The sequence below is a fragment of the Lucilia cuprina genome, chromosome 5, assembly GCF_022045245.1.
Source record: "Lucilia cuprina isolate Lc7/37 chromosome 5, ASM2204524v1, whole genome shotgun sequence".
Classification (NCBI taxonomy): domain Eukaryota; kingdom Metazoa; phylum Arthropoda; class Insecta; order Diptera; family Calliphoridae; genus Lucilia; species Lucilia cuprina.
The window spans coordinates 16,831,005-16,848,599 of NC_060953.1; the positions used below are offsets into that span (position 1 = coordinate 16,831,005).

At 29.2% G+C, this 17,595-nt stretch overlaps 1 protein-coding gene across 1 annotated transcript in view; it reads left to right on the top strand.

Moving 5' to 3' along the window:
• LOC111687657 (glycogen-binding subunit 76A) overlaps positions 1–15,393 on the top strand; it is a 27,751-nt gene extending 12,358 nt beyond the window's left edge. Inside the window, exons 3-4 of the mRNA XM_046950945.1 lie at positions 13,465–13,668; positions 14,492–15,393. Of these exons, the coding sequence (XP_046806901.1) occupies positions 13,465–13,668; positions 14,492–15,008 (721 nt within the window). The 3' untranslated portion in view covers positions 15,009–15,393. The remainder of the gene's footprint in view (positions 1–13,464; positions 13,669–14,491) is intronic.
• The last annotated feature ends 2,202 nt before the right edge of the window (positions 15,394–17,595 follow it).

Genomic DNA, 17,595 nt, shown 5'->3' on the forward strand with positions numbered 1-17,595 from the left:
GTTCTAGTTCAGTTCTAGTTCAGTTCTAGTTCAGTTCTAGTTCAGTTCTAGTTCAGTTCTAGTTCAGTTTTAGTTCAGTTCTAGTTCAGTTCTAGTTCAGTTCATGTTCAGTTATAGTTCAGTTCTAGTTCAGTTCTAGTTCAGTTCTAGTTCAGTTCTAGTTCTAGTTCAGTTCTAGTTCAGTTCTAGTTCAGTTCTAGTTCAGTTCTAGTTTAGTTCTAGTTTAGATCTAGTTCAGTTCTAGTTCAGTTCTAGTTCAGTTCTAGTTTTGTTCTAGTTTAGTTATAGTTTAGTTCTAGTTTAGTTCAGTTCTAGTTTACTTCAGTTCTAGTTCAGTTTTAGTACAGTTCTTGTTCAGTTCTTATTCAGTGCTTGTTCAGTTCTTGTTCTGTTCTAGTTCAGTTCTAGTTCAGTTTTAGTACAGTTCTAGTTCAGTTTTAGTACAGTTCTAGTTCAGTTCTAGTTTAGTCCAAATTCGTTTAATATTAATGTATCAGTAATACTCGCGAATACAAAACGAACCAGTAAACATTTAAGATAAGAGAAATCAGTCTATGGATACTTGTCAACGGACTAGTTTTTAATTAATCGATTGACTAGTCTACGGCAACAATATGAACGGCAAATAAGAATTAATGTACTGTGTAATCTATGAACCAAACTATTGATCAGTTTATAAACAATTAAAGTATTTCAGGATGACAAAAAGTACTTTAGTTCTGAGTTTTCCATACCTGTCGTTGGTGAATTTAAAGTGTAGATAATTCGTTTTAAATTTTCTACACAAAGTGTGATAACATTCACCGTATACTATTCGCCGTGGGATTTACATCATATGTTTTTGCCTTAATCGCATAAAAAATCCATTCTATATTATCAAAAATTAATACCTGACCTATAAACATTAAAAATTTTTAAATTTTTTAAATTAAATTCACTAAATGTAAATAAGTTTCTATTTTTTAGATATTTTAAAATAAAAATTCAAATTCAATTCAATACGATTTCAAAACAGCATCATTTAGGTGATGAAATTTTCGTATTTGTATCTATTCCGCCTGAAATGTTCAATTTTAAAATTAAACAGTTTATTTTTGTCATACAAAAAAATATAAAATAAAACTAAATTAAAAACAAATACACAAAGTTCTTAAAAAAATTAAATAAAAAATAAAATTAAAATGTTGCCCAAACGATCTTATGCTGATCACGTGAAGAGAACGTGAATGTATCTAAGATATAAATATCTTTTAAAATAAAATATTCGAAAAATAAAACTTATAATTTTATTTTTTCTACACACATACATACACACACCATAAGTGAGTGATGTGGTGAGTGAGTGTTGGTGACTATATTTTTATAGCCTCCTGTGCGTCTGTGTCTTAAAAAAAAATGTCATTATCATGTTATTTATAATGTGTACATTACATATTTACAAATATGTATATAAGTTTTTATATAAAAATAATACTTATCACAATTTTTTTTTTTCTTTTAATATTTTTCTTTTTATAAATGTATGCGTGTTTTACAACCCTGATAAAGAATTTTCTTTCTGTTTTTCTCTTTTCTCTTTAACGTTTAATGACTTTTAAAAAATAAATAATATAAATTTACATAAGTTTTCTTCTTGGCTTTTTCTCTTACGTTTTTTGTAAATATTTTGTTATTGTTTTTTTTATAATTTCTTTTCAATTTAACAAATTTGTTTTTGTTAAAATGCGCAATATTTTTACGATATTTTCACTTTTTTTCCTATATATATATTTCTGTTCTTTTGTTGATCATGTTAGCCTTATTTCAACGCCCACCGAATTGAATTTTTTCGTAAAAAATATCATTGACAATATTAAAAATATAATAATCATCATAATAATAATCATAAAATTTATATTATGGAGATTTTTATAAAGAAAATTTAGAAATTCTTTTTGTGATAGAAAAATAATAAGAAGTAGAAGTAAAAATATGTCAACATCATTAAATTAAATCATTTATTTAATTAATGTCTGTGTGTGTATTAATAAATATTCATAGACGCATAAGTATGAGGGTCTTTGCTTTCGACTTTCGAGTATTAAGGGTCTTTAAAGATGGAAACTTGGGTAAAATTTTATTTTCAAATTTGGGTCAAAAATTTAATTTTTTTTTCAAAAATATTTTATATTTATAGGTATCTGAATCTATTGAGTACTATATAGTCAATATGGACTAGTCTTCTGACTAATGTATTGTTTAGTCCATGGGCCAGTGTATTGACTAAACTATCGACTAGTCTATTGACTAGTTTATGGTTTAGTCTATCGACTAGATTATAATTTAGTCTATCGACAAGTCAATGTACTAACCTATGAAATAGTTCATTGATTACGCTATAGACCAGTCTACTGATTAGTTTATTGACTAATCTTTTGAGTATCCTGATTGATTAATTTATTACTTAGTCCATACTGACTAGTCTATCATTTAGTCTATGGACCAGTGTATTGTCTGTACTATAGACTTGCCTATTGACTTGTTCATGGTTTAGTCTATCGACTAGTCAATGTACTAGCCTATGAACTAGTCTAAGAACACTTCTGGCTATTTTATTGATTACCCTATGGACTAGTCTGCTGATTAGTTTATTGACTAGTCTATTGAGTATCCTAATTAATTCATTTATTTCCTAGTCCATTCTCTAGTCTATTTACTGATCTATGATCTAGTCTATTATATAGTCTTTTGAGTATTTTAATACCTATCTATTGACCAGCCTATTAATTAGTCTTATAACTAGTTTATTTACTAGTCTTATAACTAGTCTATATACCATCCTACTGCTTTGTCTTTAGATTTGTATATGAACTAATCTGTTAATCTGGTTTTGCCTATTGTATAGCCTTTTTACTAGTCTATTGACTATGATCTAACCTTAAGATTAAGTAGCCTACTTACTAGCCTATTGACTAGTTTAATGATTCCTAGTCTGTTGACTTGTCTTTTAATTTATCTACTTTATTGACTAGTTTATTGTTTTGTTTATTGACCAGTCTATGATCTATCCATAGGATTAAGTTGCCTACTGACTAACCTAGTGATTAGTTTAATAATACCTAGTCTATAAACTAGCTTATTGATTAGTCTTATAACTAGTTTATCTACAAGTCTTGCATCTACAAGTCTTACAACTAATAGATGAATCTCATTGATTCATCTATTAGTTAATATATGGACAAGTCTGTTGATCTATAGTTTAGCCTTTTGACTATTCTATTGACTTTTCCTTTGATTAATCTATTGAATATTCAAAATTCTACTTTATTGACTAGTTCATTGATTAGTTTATTAACTAGTCTATGATCTAGCCATAGGACTATGCAGCCTGTTGAATAATCTATAGTCTTTCCTATAGTCTAGCTTTTTTCCTCGTCTATTAATCTATAGACTATTCTAAGTTCAAGTCTATTGACTAGTTGTCTAGATTATTGACTAGTCTATGGTCTAGCCATAGGACTAAGAAGTCTATTGACTAGCCTATTGACTTTTGATTAATCTATAGACTTGTCTTAGTTCAAGTCTATTGACTAGTTGTCTAGATTATTGACTATTCTATGATCTAGCCATAGAACTAAGAAGTCTATTGACTAGCCTATTGACTTATACTTTTGACTAGTTTAATGTCTTATTTATTGTCTTATCTGTGGACAAATCCATTCATTAGTCTATTATCAAGTATATTGATAAATCTATAACCTAGTCTATTGATGATTCTATGGTCTAGACTCTAGACTATGTTGTTGACTGGTCAATTGACTAGTCTTTTGAGTACTTAATGGCCAAGCCTATAGTTATAAGTAGACTAATAAATTAACAATACTACAACATTTTCCATACCTGCACTAATGTTACATATTTTAAAAAATAAAGATTTTTGTGATATATCACAAGAAGAAAACAAAATATTTATATGTGTGTGATGAGTGACAACATTTAAGAGTTGCCAACCTTATTTTCAAATTGTTAAAATTCATTTAAACGTGGGTGTTTGCCAGAAAATATATATTCTAATCTAAAAATAATATAAAATATAAAAAAACTTTCGAAAAGAGTTGCCAATTGTTTTTTAATCAAGTTGTTATTTATGATTTGTTGGCAATATTTTTGTGACGAAACTACACATTTTTAAAGAGATGGTCATTGCTTTTTAATAAGTTAGACAGATATTATATTAATAAGTTAGACAGATATTATATTTTCTAATTAAAAATTTTTTATTAAATTTACCTAATAAACAAAACTACTTGCTCATTCCAAATTTATACTAGGAAATAATTTCGAAAAAAATCTCAATTATTTAGTTAAAGTAAACTAGGAAAAATGACCATGTAATTCACTTACCCTATTTACAACATTATGAAATCAAAATATTTCAAAACCTACCAGTCCCCTACATCTTTTTAAAATTCCATTAATTTAAACCAATTAAAAACAAAATCAAATTAATAAATATTTAACTTTACTTTAAAAAGTTTTCGTTGACTCTTTTTTTGTTCGCCGTCGCTTTTAACCATATAAAACGTGCTTAAAATATAACATTTACACTTTTTTACAGATATACCTCACATTTTAGGTATATACATATGTATGTATATAATACATTTTAACTAAGGCGTTACACTTCCTAAATACAATATGCTTATACAGATCTTTCGAACATATACACATACACATTTACACTATAAATGTGTATGTTTGTAAGTTACAAACAAAAGTCCGGTTTTCTCTCAAAGTCCTCCACCAAGATAAATTAGAATACAAATAATAAACTTGTAACGCTGTCAGCTAAGTCGACTAGTTTAAAGCCCCTATACTGATACACAATCTAGACAATTTAGATTTCATCAATGTATGACCCAAATTATATCTGTATTTATACTATATAGCGCCTTTGCTGATAATCTAAATCCTACAATCTTTAAGACCAATTTTTAGGTCGAAAACATGAAATTATAAGATTATCAAATATCTGCGGAAATAATGCGATTGTGGCGAATAGTTTTTTAAATTTTAGACGACTTTGAAGGATATCGGCTAAAATTGATAGATTATTTGATATTTCAATATTGGTGGCTGATTGTAATGGTCCTGAACGAACTGATCATTTAATATTAGGCTCTCAACTTGCCAAAAGATTATCTCCTGACTTATCAGGGTTTTGAAAGGCAACTGCAGCTTACTAAGAGAAGGATTATACACTCTATTGAGTTTCAAATTTCAAATCTTTAGATATTAATCATAATTCCACAAATCTATAATCAAAAGTTTTCAATTTAAATATCTTACACCGACGTCGTGTTGTAATGATTTGCAATTTGATAGAGTATGCGAGAAAAGATTATGATCCGTTTTAGTCGTTTGATCCATCAAAGAAATATATAGCCAGTAATCCAGGGCTTTGGATTCATAATTTCTCACTCATTTTTTGTGGCAATATCTTGATATTTTAATAAAAAAAAGTTCAGTTCAGAGAGTTCAGGGCGGGTTTCTTACTACTCAATTAAACTAGGCTTAACTTGCTGTTGGATTAAACTTGGAAAAAAATTTAGGCAAAGTTTAAACGATGATTGTGTTTTTCAGTTATGGAACTAGGGATCCGTTAACTTTGTTAGTATTGCCAACTTTTCAGTCAAAAACATAAACAATGAACAGCTGTTTTTTGCAAATATTACTTTTTTTCAGTCTGATTTGGGGAACAACTCTCGCGACATCGCGATTATTTCTTAAACGCGTTCAGGCTTGTGTTTGTTGCCTGGCTTTCGACAGTTTTACGATTCGCTCGCACTGGTGTAGTGTATTACTTTATATAACTGTTTAAAGTTATATATTGTCTACATTAACCTCGTGCTTTCGTATCACCTCAAGTGAGGTTATGTTTTATTGGTGGATACCATAAAATACTCAAACGTTTATATCCTGGTGGAGACCATTAAAACTCAACTGTTTAAACCCTGGTGGAGACCATTAAACCTCAACTGTTTATACCCTGGTGGAGACCATTAAAACTCTTGAAGGTTTAATTGATCAATTACACTCAGTTAAACTAAGATAATAAATAACTTTACTGATTACTAAAAACACACAAAACACTTATTAAACCAGGTTTAACCAAAGAATGAAGATTATCTTTATCAGAAAAACGCGCTTTAAAATGTCCCTAAATATCAGTTAATAACTATTTCCACTTCGATATGAGATTAAGCTTTAATTTCGGAACTGTTAAAGTTAGTTTAGAATCATTATTTTCTTAATAAATTTAAAATTCTGCATTCTTTTCGAAGAATTAGTTTGTCAATTGATTTTGCTACATTTAAACGTGTTACAAATGTAACAATAAACTAAACATGAAAATTACTTGTAAAACAACATTTCGTTAGGGAAATGTATCAGCTCATGCATATTAATGCAAGTTTTTTTCTCAAGTCGTTGTTGATGGTCTTTAGCTGATCAAAATAAACTCAAATGTTTATTTCTTAAACGACACTTACAATAACAACAAAAGCCAAAGGAGAAAATAGCAACTCTTGAAAGGCATAAAAAACGTCAAAAATATAAAAACACTAATTTAATAACTGTATAGATGTGTTTATTTAAGTATTGCCAACTCATCTTAACATAACAACCAAATTACCAAGCAGTAGTAGATAGTAAAGTAGCAGTAGCTTTTTTAAAATAAATTTTTAAAAAACCAACGAAAACATTAAAAACCTGTTGCGTGTGAAATGTGCAACATGCATCAACCTCGTGATCATCAATACACAATATTGATAATGTCTACAACACAACCGAGAGCGAGCAAACAGTGTCACACAAACACCAATCATAAATGTTAAGAAAACGTACCTACAAAAAAACGCTGAAATGTTTTATATTCAGTTTTTTTTTTGTTTATGTGATACGTGTACGTTTTGTTAAACAAAAAAGAAATAAAATATCAATAAAGCAGACATGTAAAACACCCAAAATGTAACAAACGACCTGAGGAAAACAAAAAAAAAACCACAACCAACAACCGGCATTTCAGTTAAAAATCAAGCAACAAAATAACGGTCTTATAAATTTGCACAAAATTTATTTTAATTGGCAATGCTGCTAATAAAATCTTTGGTTTTAACAATTTAAACAAAAAGAATTTGGTTAAATCAGCAAAATAAAGACAATTTTCAGTGCAGAAAAGAAAAGAAATAACAAGCTTTAAAAGCCACCACACGCCCCAACATTTAACAGGGAAAACTGGTATTACATGTACGGCCACAAACTGAAAACATGTTTTCAATACTTTGCAAAATAAAAAAACAAATTCAATTCAATTATTTTGTTAAAATAGAACAAAAATTTGTTAACAAAACAAAAAATATACTAAAACCAAAATAAGTAGTTGTTAGGAACAGCATAGTTTTATGACAGTAAACAAGTACAGTTGGCAACACTTAAATAGCAGCTCCTAGCATTTAAAGTTCAATAAAAACATGAAAAAGATTGTCTGAATTATTAACCGCATTATGTCGTGATTCTAGCAAAAAATCTTGAGTTCTCAGAACTAGAACAGTTTTTGATTCATATTAACCACAGCAATCTCGAAACTTTAGATATCGTCATTAAATCTGAAACTACTTCTAGAAATCAGTTCCCTTAAACTATAGTTCAAGAAATCAGTTCCCTTGAACTATAAATTGTTTCCGAACTGGATGATATGATACCTTCATTCCGAGATTCTCTAACGTGAATCGTATCCACAAACCCCAAACTACCGAGGTACCTTTAGATCTTCATTTAAAGATAAGTTTCCTTATTCTATCTCAATATCTTGTTCTTTTCCTTATTCTATCTCAATATCTGGTTATCTTTTCTAAAAATTATATATTGACAGTTTTCAGTTTAGAGGTTAATGGAAGGTTGTTTTTTTTCCAGGAAATTCTTCCCTGGAGAAAAACTTTCGGTTGATACAGCTGTTGCTAAGTTGACAATTTTTTGGCGATTGAAAATCGGGTCGTTCTGTAGCGGAGATCCAATTGTCGTAATGGAAGGTTGAGATAATAGACTCAAAAGTCTTTAACACAAAATTCATTCTAACCAGTATTACGATCTGGTTTTGATCGAAATAATCTCATGCATATTCTAAGAAGGTATTCTAAAGTGGTTTGGATGCAATCTAAAGTAGTCTGGATACACTTATTGAACATTTAAGATAAATATCTTTGAAAACATGACTTATAACTACGCCTGTCTGAAACTAAATAACACTTATCTGCGGTAACTAGCATTCAATTTAGAACAACGTCTGGTTCTAGTACATCTCTAGGTGATAAAAAAACCTTCTGAAACGCTAAATATCGGCCGATAACCCAAAATAACCTTCTAACGCATATGGAAAACATAAGATACTTCCTGACTTCATTTTAATACATTTGTAATAACAAAGTTATTTAATTAATTTTTAGTAATTTCTTATGCCGGGTTTCTTAATACTCGGTTAAACTACGTTTAACTTGCTGTTATGGATTAAACTCGGAACATTGTTCGGTGGGATTAAATCGATGATTTTTCGACTTTTTTCATTTAATTAAAAGTCGACTTTGAGTATTTTTTCGATTATTTTTTTACTTTTTTGGAGTTTTTCATATATTTTGACGTTTTTCTACTATTTTCGAGTTTTCGCCTTTTTCCGACTTTTTACGACTTTTTGACTATTTTCGAATATTTTTTTACTTTTTTCGAGATTTTCCACATATTTTAGAATTTTAGACTTTTTTTTACTATTTTCGAGTTTTCGACTTTTTCCGACTTTTCGACTTTTTACGACTTTTATTTACAAAGTCGACTTTTCGACTATAGTCGAGTTTTAACTTTTTTGGAACAAAATAGTCGACTTTGACTTTTTTTTGACAAAAAGTCGATTATTCGAAAATCGATTTATAGAACCCTATAGTGTTTTACAGTTATGGATGTTTTACATCCATAACTGTTAACTTTTGTTAGTATTGCCAACTTTTTTGTCAAAAACATAAACAATGAACAGCTGTTTTTTGCAAATATAATTTTAGTTAAATGAAAAGTTTTAGAAAAATTAAAACTTAAGTTTAGTTAACCTATAAAAATAAGTTAAACTAAGATAATAACTAAAGTAACTAATAACTAAAAAACGCACTTGATTTAAACGAAGGACATCCTAAAATGATATTTGAAATAGAAAATTTAAATTTTTAAAACCAGTCAAATCTGGCGTGAAAGGTTTAAAGCTCATTTTAAGATTCAATTCCTTTATAAACTGATTTAAAATAAGACACTGTCTCTAACCACAAATTAAGCACACTTTCTTGAGTAACATTATTTAAAAATATATATTAAATAAACCTCTTAAAAAAAACTTTTAATATTTGATATCTACAAGGTTTAATTTGTTAAATATGAAGCTAACCGAAGCAATTAATTTGGGGTTTTAAATTGAAGTTGGAGTCTAGTATAATGATTTGATAGTAATGGCTGCAAAACAGTATTACCTGTTTGAGATAAATATGGTTTTAAAACTGAAAATTATAAATGAAATTTTTAAATGCTTCTTTGATGCGGATGATTTCAAAACTAGTTTTAATAATAGTAATAATTATAATAATGATTAGTTTTATAAAGGAAAGAAGTTTAATAATTATTTTAAACATAAAAATTGAAAAAAAGACAATGGAAATTTTTTCTAATGCATAATAAATTCTGTTAAATTTTATGTAAATTTAAGCTTATAAATATTTCAATAAACATATGTTTTTGAAGTTTCAAAAATTCTGCAAGTGTAATTCGGTGTAATTTTAAAGCTTTATAAAGCCAAATATTTTTTGCATCTACAGCTGTTAATAGACCTTGTATGCATTTTATTTTGTTAAAGTTTATAACATTTTTATAACAACTAGGCTTAAATATCAGGCTGTGAATAGCCTTAATATTATTGCAATACAGTTTTTAAATTCTTGAAGCTTCAAATAATAATAACAATTACTTGGATTTAGGAATTAACATAAATTAATAAAAAAATGAGTGGAGTTTTATAGTTGAAACAAAAAGTCGACTTTTCGACTTTTTTCGTTTTATGAAAAGTCGACTCTTAAACTTTTTCATAGATAATGGTCGAGTTTTCCACTTTTTTGGACTTTTCGGACAAAATGTTATTTTTTTCGATTATTCGAAAGTCAATTTATAGAATCCTACAAATAAGACGCTGTGACACAGGGTATACAGGAACGTCACGAGCAAAAATCTATTTCTATCTCTTTTTACACAAGTTCCACATAGTTTTTTTTTAGCAAAAATCTACTTCTATCTCTTTTTACACAAGTTTCACATATTTTTTTTTAGCTGTAGTTTATATATGATTTTTTAAACGTCAAGGGTGACACTTCTGTATACTTTGTGGCTGTGATTAAGCTTAATAGTGACAAAACATTCGACTGTGAATACCCCTAATATGTATTTTATTCAAAAACAGTTTTTTCTTAATTAATGAACATAAATTAATTATAATACCAATTTGTTGCTTTCTGCAATTAACATAAATTTTATATTGAATTTTTAATTTAAAGCAGTATAATTATTAAATTTAAAACGATTACTTTTAATTAACATTTACATAATTTTTGGGTTAAAGTTATTGCTTTTTTAATTAAAATTTATTTCATAGTTAAAATGCATTTTTGGAAAACATCTTTTTAAAGCATATTTTTACATACAGATTTATTAATTTTTTGTTTAAAGTTTTTTTTTTCAACATTTTTCTTAATTGTGTTTTTATTTTGACAGCTGATCTGTTTTTGCACTCAATTTGATACATTTATTTCTAGACAAATATCTGCATTTACGCCCACGAAATTAAGAAAAACGTTTCATTGCCTTATAATATATTAATATATTACTAAATATTGCATACGATTTATTGCAAACGACTTAACACACAGATACACCCTTGCCATGCCTCCTATGCCGACATATTTATTTTTAGTATAAAATATAAAATAAGAAACAAAATGAATAATCATATGATTTTAAGAAAAGAAAGTTCTATTTTCAATTTATATTATGAATTAAAACAATTCACAACCAGCAGTTCCAAACCTAACATTTAGTGTTATGCCACCGAGCTATTTCAATCGTCACCCCATAGATTACGAAATGACAGCAAACAGCTGTTTGTTTTTCAAGTGTCCACTTTCTTGCTTACAAAGGATATAAAATGTGACGATCATTTTTACCCTCGTTTACAAGAAAGACGAAATAGAGCCAACCAGGTGGTTAGATGTATATGGTAATCACTGTATTTTTCTTTGTCGAACTGCTGGGCAATGTATGACATATTATATGTCAACACAACAATGATTGTGAATGGGCCAAACATAACCTTATTAGGTTTTTCTGATAAATGTAATCTACATTCTTTATTTAAACCTAGTTTAATCTATATTTGGAGTTAACTTATAAATGATAAAAAACCATAAACAAACTGGCCACAATCGGGCCAGTTGTGCTCCCCTTATCATGAAAAGAAGGTAACCGAATGAATTATTTTTCAGTGTTCAGAAACTTAGTTTCCTAAACGTAATTCTAAAAAATCTTTCAATCTGTGTTAGCCAGGAATGTTATTTCCGGAATAACATTACTTCCAAGATACTTGGATCTAACTTCGACGAATGTCTGGCAGTGGCAAAGAAAGTGCTCCAGAGTTTCACTGTCCTCTCCACATGCTCTACATACTGAATCTGAATCCGCACGTTCAATTTTGCATAGATGTGCTCGTAATCCTGTGTGTCCACTCAGAATAGGTACCATCATACTAACTTCAGACTTACTCATTTTGAGCAGATTTTTCGTCTTACTCTCATCAGGGTCACCCCATAGGATCTTCGTATTACTACCCGTATCGTATCATTATTCCAAGATGACTTATGGGATACTCTCACCCATATTTTTAGTTCAGCTTTTGTTGCTTCGAATGGTTTTGCGTTTGTCAGGTTAACTGCCACGAGCTCCCTTCCCTTTAAAGCTATTACATTCGCCCTTTCGTTTCCGACTACTCCTGAGAGAGCTGGTACCCATATAATGTGAACCTTACCTCTGGGAGAGTATTCAGTTAAAGCTTTCTTATAATCCAATACGGTCTTAGATTTAGTTTTATCACCTGATATCACCCTAATTGCCTTCTGGCGCTGTGGGTGTTACGCCTTCCGTTATTGCTGCTTTTGGAATTTACATAATTTCTTAAGTAAATAGTAATTTCATTATATGTTTTATCAATATTATTATTGATTAACATGTTTATTTTAATTGTTTCTTCAACTTTTCATTTTACAAAAGTAATATTTGCAAAAAACAGCTGTTCATTGTTTATGTTTTTGAGTGAAAAGTTGGCAATACTAACAAAGTTAACTGAACTTAAATGCATAACTGGAAAACACAATTACCAGTTAAAATCCGACAAAATTTGTTCAGAGTTTAATCTAACAAAAAGTTAAACCTAGTTTAACTAAGTACTAAGAAAGAAAACTGCCTTAGGTTTTTACATAAACTAAATTTTTAAACAATTGTCAAACTTTACATAATGTTAACTATTACATAATTTGAAGTTTTCATCTATAAGTAAAATTGTTGTAATATACTTACAAAGTATATTTTCTAATAAAAACAATTGTGCAATTTTGTATTTCTAAGGCTTTAGGTATTCTACAAATCTCCCTATTAAAGTCAAATAGCAAAACGTGCAAGTGTAACCTCTTAACATATATCATTTAGTCCCAACTAATTGACATTTTCTTGTCGCTTTTTTTCTTTATTTTGTATTCGAAACAATTTTAAAACTACGCCGTAAAACAAATTCCCGAAATGAAACGAAAACAACTTTCTTAAATTAACCCAATTGAAATGAATTTAGAAGAATCAAAAAAAAATCACCTTGAGACCTCTTGACAATTTAAACAAAACAGAATAATAACAACAATTTAAATGGCGCACGACCAAAGCCCCCCCAAAAGAGAAAAATAATACGATTCTATGCAATTTGAAAATCTTAATGTTGATCTTAATAATGTTCAAATTAAGCTGGTAGGTAGTGGTAATGCTGCAACTGAAAAATAAGTCAATGACCATTTTTTATGATTGTTATTTATGACACAGGGGGAGTTACAAGTTCATATAGAACAAACAAATTATATCGTACGATTGTTTATATGATGTATTAAATATGATTTTTTTATATATAAAATCTAATTTATATGCACTTTTTTGATAAGATTTTTAGAAAACAGCAAATAAATTTTGAATAAAGAATATACCACAAGATAAGAGTTCATTTACCAGGAATACTTAGGATTAGATTATTTTTAAATTCAAGGTTAATTACTTTAATTAATATTCAAACTTCGTTTTTTTTTTGCTTACTTTTAGTCGTGCCCGCAAAAAAGTCATATTTGCCGATGATGAGGGTCTATCACTTACCCAGGTGCGTGTTATGTCGGAACCCTCGAATGTGCCACCCTATTGGAGTATGAAATTTTTGGAACAAATCACTCAGGGTTTGGTAACACCACATCCGGCCGATCAGTGGACGGTCGATTTTAAACAACCTGCCTCAGATTATTTAGCTTTTAGGTAAGTTTTTAGAAACTTTTTCCAATCTTTATAAGTCTATGGTCCAGATTATGATCGGGTCTATTATCCGGATTATGATCTAAGGTGTATGGTCTGACCTAGGTCAGTATTATGATCTAGTCTAGGATCTTATGGTTTGGTGTGATCTATGATCTGGTCTAGGGTCTGGTCTGGTTTATGGTCTGATCTATGGTCTATGGTCTGGTCTATGGTCTGGTCTATGGTCTGGTCTATGGTCTGGTCTATGGTCTGGTCTATGGTCTGGTCTATGGTCTGGTCTATGGTCTGGTCTATGGTCTGGTCTATGGTCTGGTCTATGGTCTGGTCTATGGTCTGGTCTATGGTCTGGTCTATGGTCTGGTCTATGGTCTGGTCTATGGTCTGGTCTGGGGTCTAGTCTTTGATCTGTTCTATGGTCTGTTCTAATGTCTGGTCTATGGTCTGGTCTATAGTCTGATCTTTAGTCTGGTCTATTGTCTACTCTATAGCCTGGGTATAGCCTGATACAAGTTTTGGTATATGATCCGGTTTATGGTCTAGTCTATAGTCTGATTTATGATCTAGTATATGGCGTGGTCTGTGGTCCTCGTCTACGTTTACAGCGTGGTCTATTATCTGGTCTACAGAATGATCAACAGTCTGGTCTATGACCTGACCTTGGTCTAGACTATGAAATGTTCGAGGATCTTGTGTGTAGTATGGACAGAAGTCTGGTCTATAGTCTTATCAATAGTCTGGTCTGTGGCCTGATCTGGATTAAATTAACCATAGTTAAATATAAACATATAATCTAATAAAACAATTCTTTCTTTCTTCTTTTTAGACAATCTATCGAGAGTAATTATGTCTCTTTGGAGAATGTCATTGTCAAAGATGAGGAATCCATAGTGGTCGGCACTGTCAAGGTTAAAAACATCTCCTTCGAAAAAGAAGTCATTGTACGCGTTACCTGGGATGACTGGAAGAGTCAACAGGACATATTTTGTACCTACAATAAAGCATACGGACCGGCCACTTGTGCCCATGTTATATTCGATACTTTCTCCTTCAAAATCACCCTACCACCCTCTTCCAAACGTTTGGAATTCTGTATATGTTTCCGAGCCGATACCCATGAATACTGGGATAATAATAAGGGTCTAAATTATACCATCTCCAAAAGATCACCCTTCTACTATAATGCTTTATCGCCTTACGATAAAAACTCATCGGCTTCGTTAAACAATAGCAAATCAACAACGTGTCAAAGTCAAATGAGATCGGCCCTAACGGAGGCCCTTAATAATACAACAAATGATTCCAAAAACAATTGGCATCATGAGCCCAGTCCCTATTGGTAGAGTAGTGGACTGAAGAAAACAAAAAAAACCCTAATAAGGTTTATAAGATTTGAGGTTATAATATTTATTTATAAATTTTATGTAAAAGGGAACGAAAAGGCTTTTGATAGCTACTTTTTGGAACTCTTTGAGCATAAAACAAAATTGCTCTTAAGCAAAATAAACTATACAAAATAGATACAATATAAATGTATAATTTAGCAACTGCCTAAAATAAAGGAGTTGTATTTTGGCGGCTCCAATTAAGAAAACAAACAAAAACAACAACAACAACAGCAACAAACTAAACTATAACAAGGTCTAAAGGTTTTAAACCAGACATTAATTAAGATAATACGAGTAAAAGAGAAGGACTTAGCGGACGGTTTAAACAAAATAACTAAAAGGAAAGGAAAAGAAAATATATAAAACTAAAACCCCAAACCTCTCAAATTTATATAATATAAAGGGATTTAAATTGTTTCTTAAAAAATAGCAATAAACATTTAACTATTTACAGGGGAATAAACAATATCTAGCAGAATTTTAAAAGCAATTCTTGTCAAAATTAATTGTCAAAAAATCCGGTTTCTCAAGTATTAGTTAACACATATAAACTCTCAGTTTAAAATTTCCAAAGAGTGTTAAGTCGGAGAGTTAAGCTAAGAGTTGTAGGTATTTATTTCTTTCCTCAACAAATGAAATATTTTATTTTGAAAACATCAAATTAAGATTATTTTAAATCACTTGATTTTTAAGATGAATTAACGCCATTTTGCTTGCTTTATAAACTTTTAATATTTAGCATATTTTTAGCTTGATATTTAGGGTTAATGTTGCCCAAAAGTGTGTTATTTATAAAAGTTTTTTTCTAAATTGGCAAAAAAAATTTTAAGAAATTTTTTAAAACTTCTTAATAATTTGGTGTTTAAAATGGATATGACAGTAAAATTTTGAAATTTTAAAAAAGTTTTGAAAAAGATTTTAAAATTGTTTTAAATTATGTTTTGTAAAAAATGCTGAAACTGGGTTTTGGCATTTTGTATAAAATGCTTTGCAAGAAAATTTTGAAAAAAATTCCTGGTTTTGAATTTAGAATTTTTCTGGCAAATCTTAGCAAAAGTTACAAATTGAGAATTTATTATCAATAAGAAGTTTTGAAAATGGACTAAAATTATAATTAAAGTTTTACAACTTTAGCTCATATTGAAAACTAAAGTTTCAGTTAGTTTTAACGTTCCCTAACGTAACGTATCAGCTGATTGAACGTCAAAACTAACTGAGCCTTTAAAAATGTCAATTTTAAAGTTTCAATAAGTAACTTTTTTTTTAAATTTAAAACAATTTTGAAAATCTTTTTTCAGAATTTCACAAAGAAATTTATTGATCATTACGAAATGTTACTTTGATTGAGATTCAATACAATTGAATGAATAAATAATTGTGGTTTATTAACACTCATTCAATATATTTTAATAATTCTATAAGGAATTGTAAAAGAAAAAAAAACTTATTCAATTTTAAAAATTGTTAACATTTTAAAACAAAAGTTTTTAATATTAAAATGAAAAATTGCAAAAAAAATGTTTTGTCATAAAATTAAGAGAAAAAATAAAGGATCACCATAGAAAAACAAGATTTCTCTTTAACGAACTTTTTTGTACAATACGATCAGTAATTTAAAAGAAAAATGTTAAGAAAATATTTTCACACAATTTTTTTTTAAATTACTGATCGTATTATTGTTGTAAGATCGTTTTAAAGATAAAAACAAGAGCCTTATAGCGATAATAAATAACGATCACAATTGCTCTTTCACTGACATAACGATCGTTACTGAATGCTGCAAATTTCTATCCTATTCTTAAAGATCTAAATCTCTTTTTCCCTGAGATAACGATCGCTACTAAGATCGCTGCACATTTTTATATCAAACTGTCAAATACGCTTTAATATTCTCTATTCTATTCTTAAAGATCAAAGTCGCTCTTTCTCTGAGATAACGATCGTTACTGAAAGCTGCAATTTGGCTGCAAATCTTTGTGTCAAACTGCCAAAAAGGCTTTAATGTTTCTTCAAAATCTCTATCCCATTCTTAAAGATCAAAATCGTTCTTTCCCTAAGATAACGATCGTTACTGAATGCTGCAATTTGGCTGCAAATCTTTGTGTCAAACTGCCCAAAAAGGCTTTAATGTTTCTTCAAAATCTCTATTCTATTCTAAAAGATGAAAATCGCTCTTTCAATGAAATAACGATCATTCAGTAACAATAGTTATTTCATTTGCAATTTGACTGCATATCTTTGTGTCTAACTGCCAAAAAGGCTTTAATATTTCTTCAAAATCTCTATCCCATTCTTAAAGATCTAAATCGCTCTTTCCCTGAGATAACGATCGTTACTGAAAGCTGCAATTTGGCTGCAACACTTTGTATCAAACTGCCAAATAGGCTTTAATATTTCTTTAAAATCTCTACTCCGATCATAAAAAGATCATAAAGAGATAATATAATTTTTATAAAATTTAAACAAGAATCTACTTTTCTATACAGATAAGTCCGAAAAAACGGCCACTTTTAAAACATTATTTACAAAAAGAAGAAGCAAA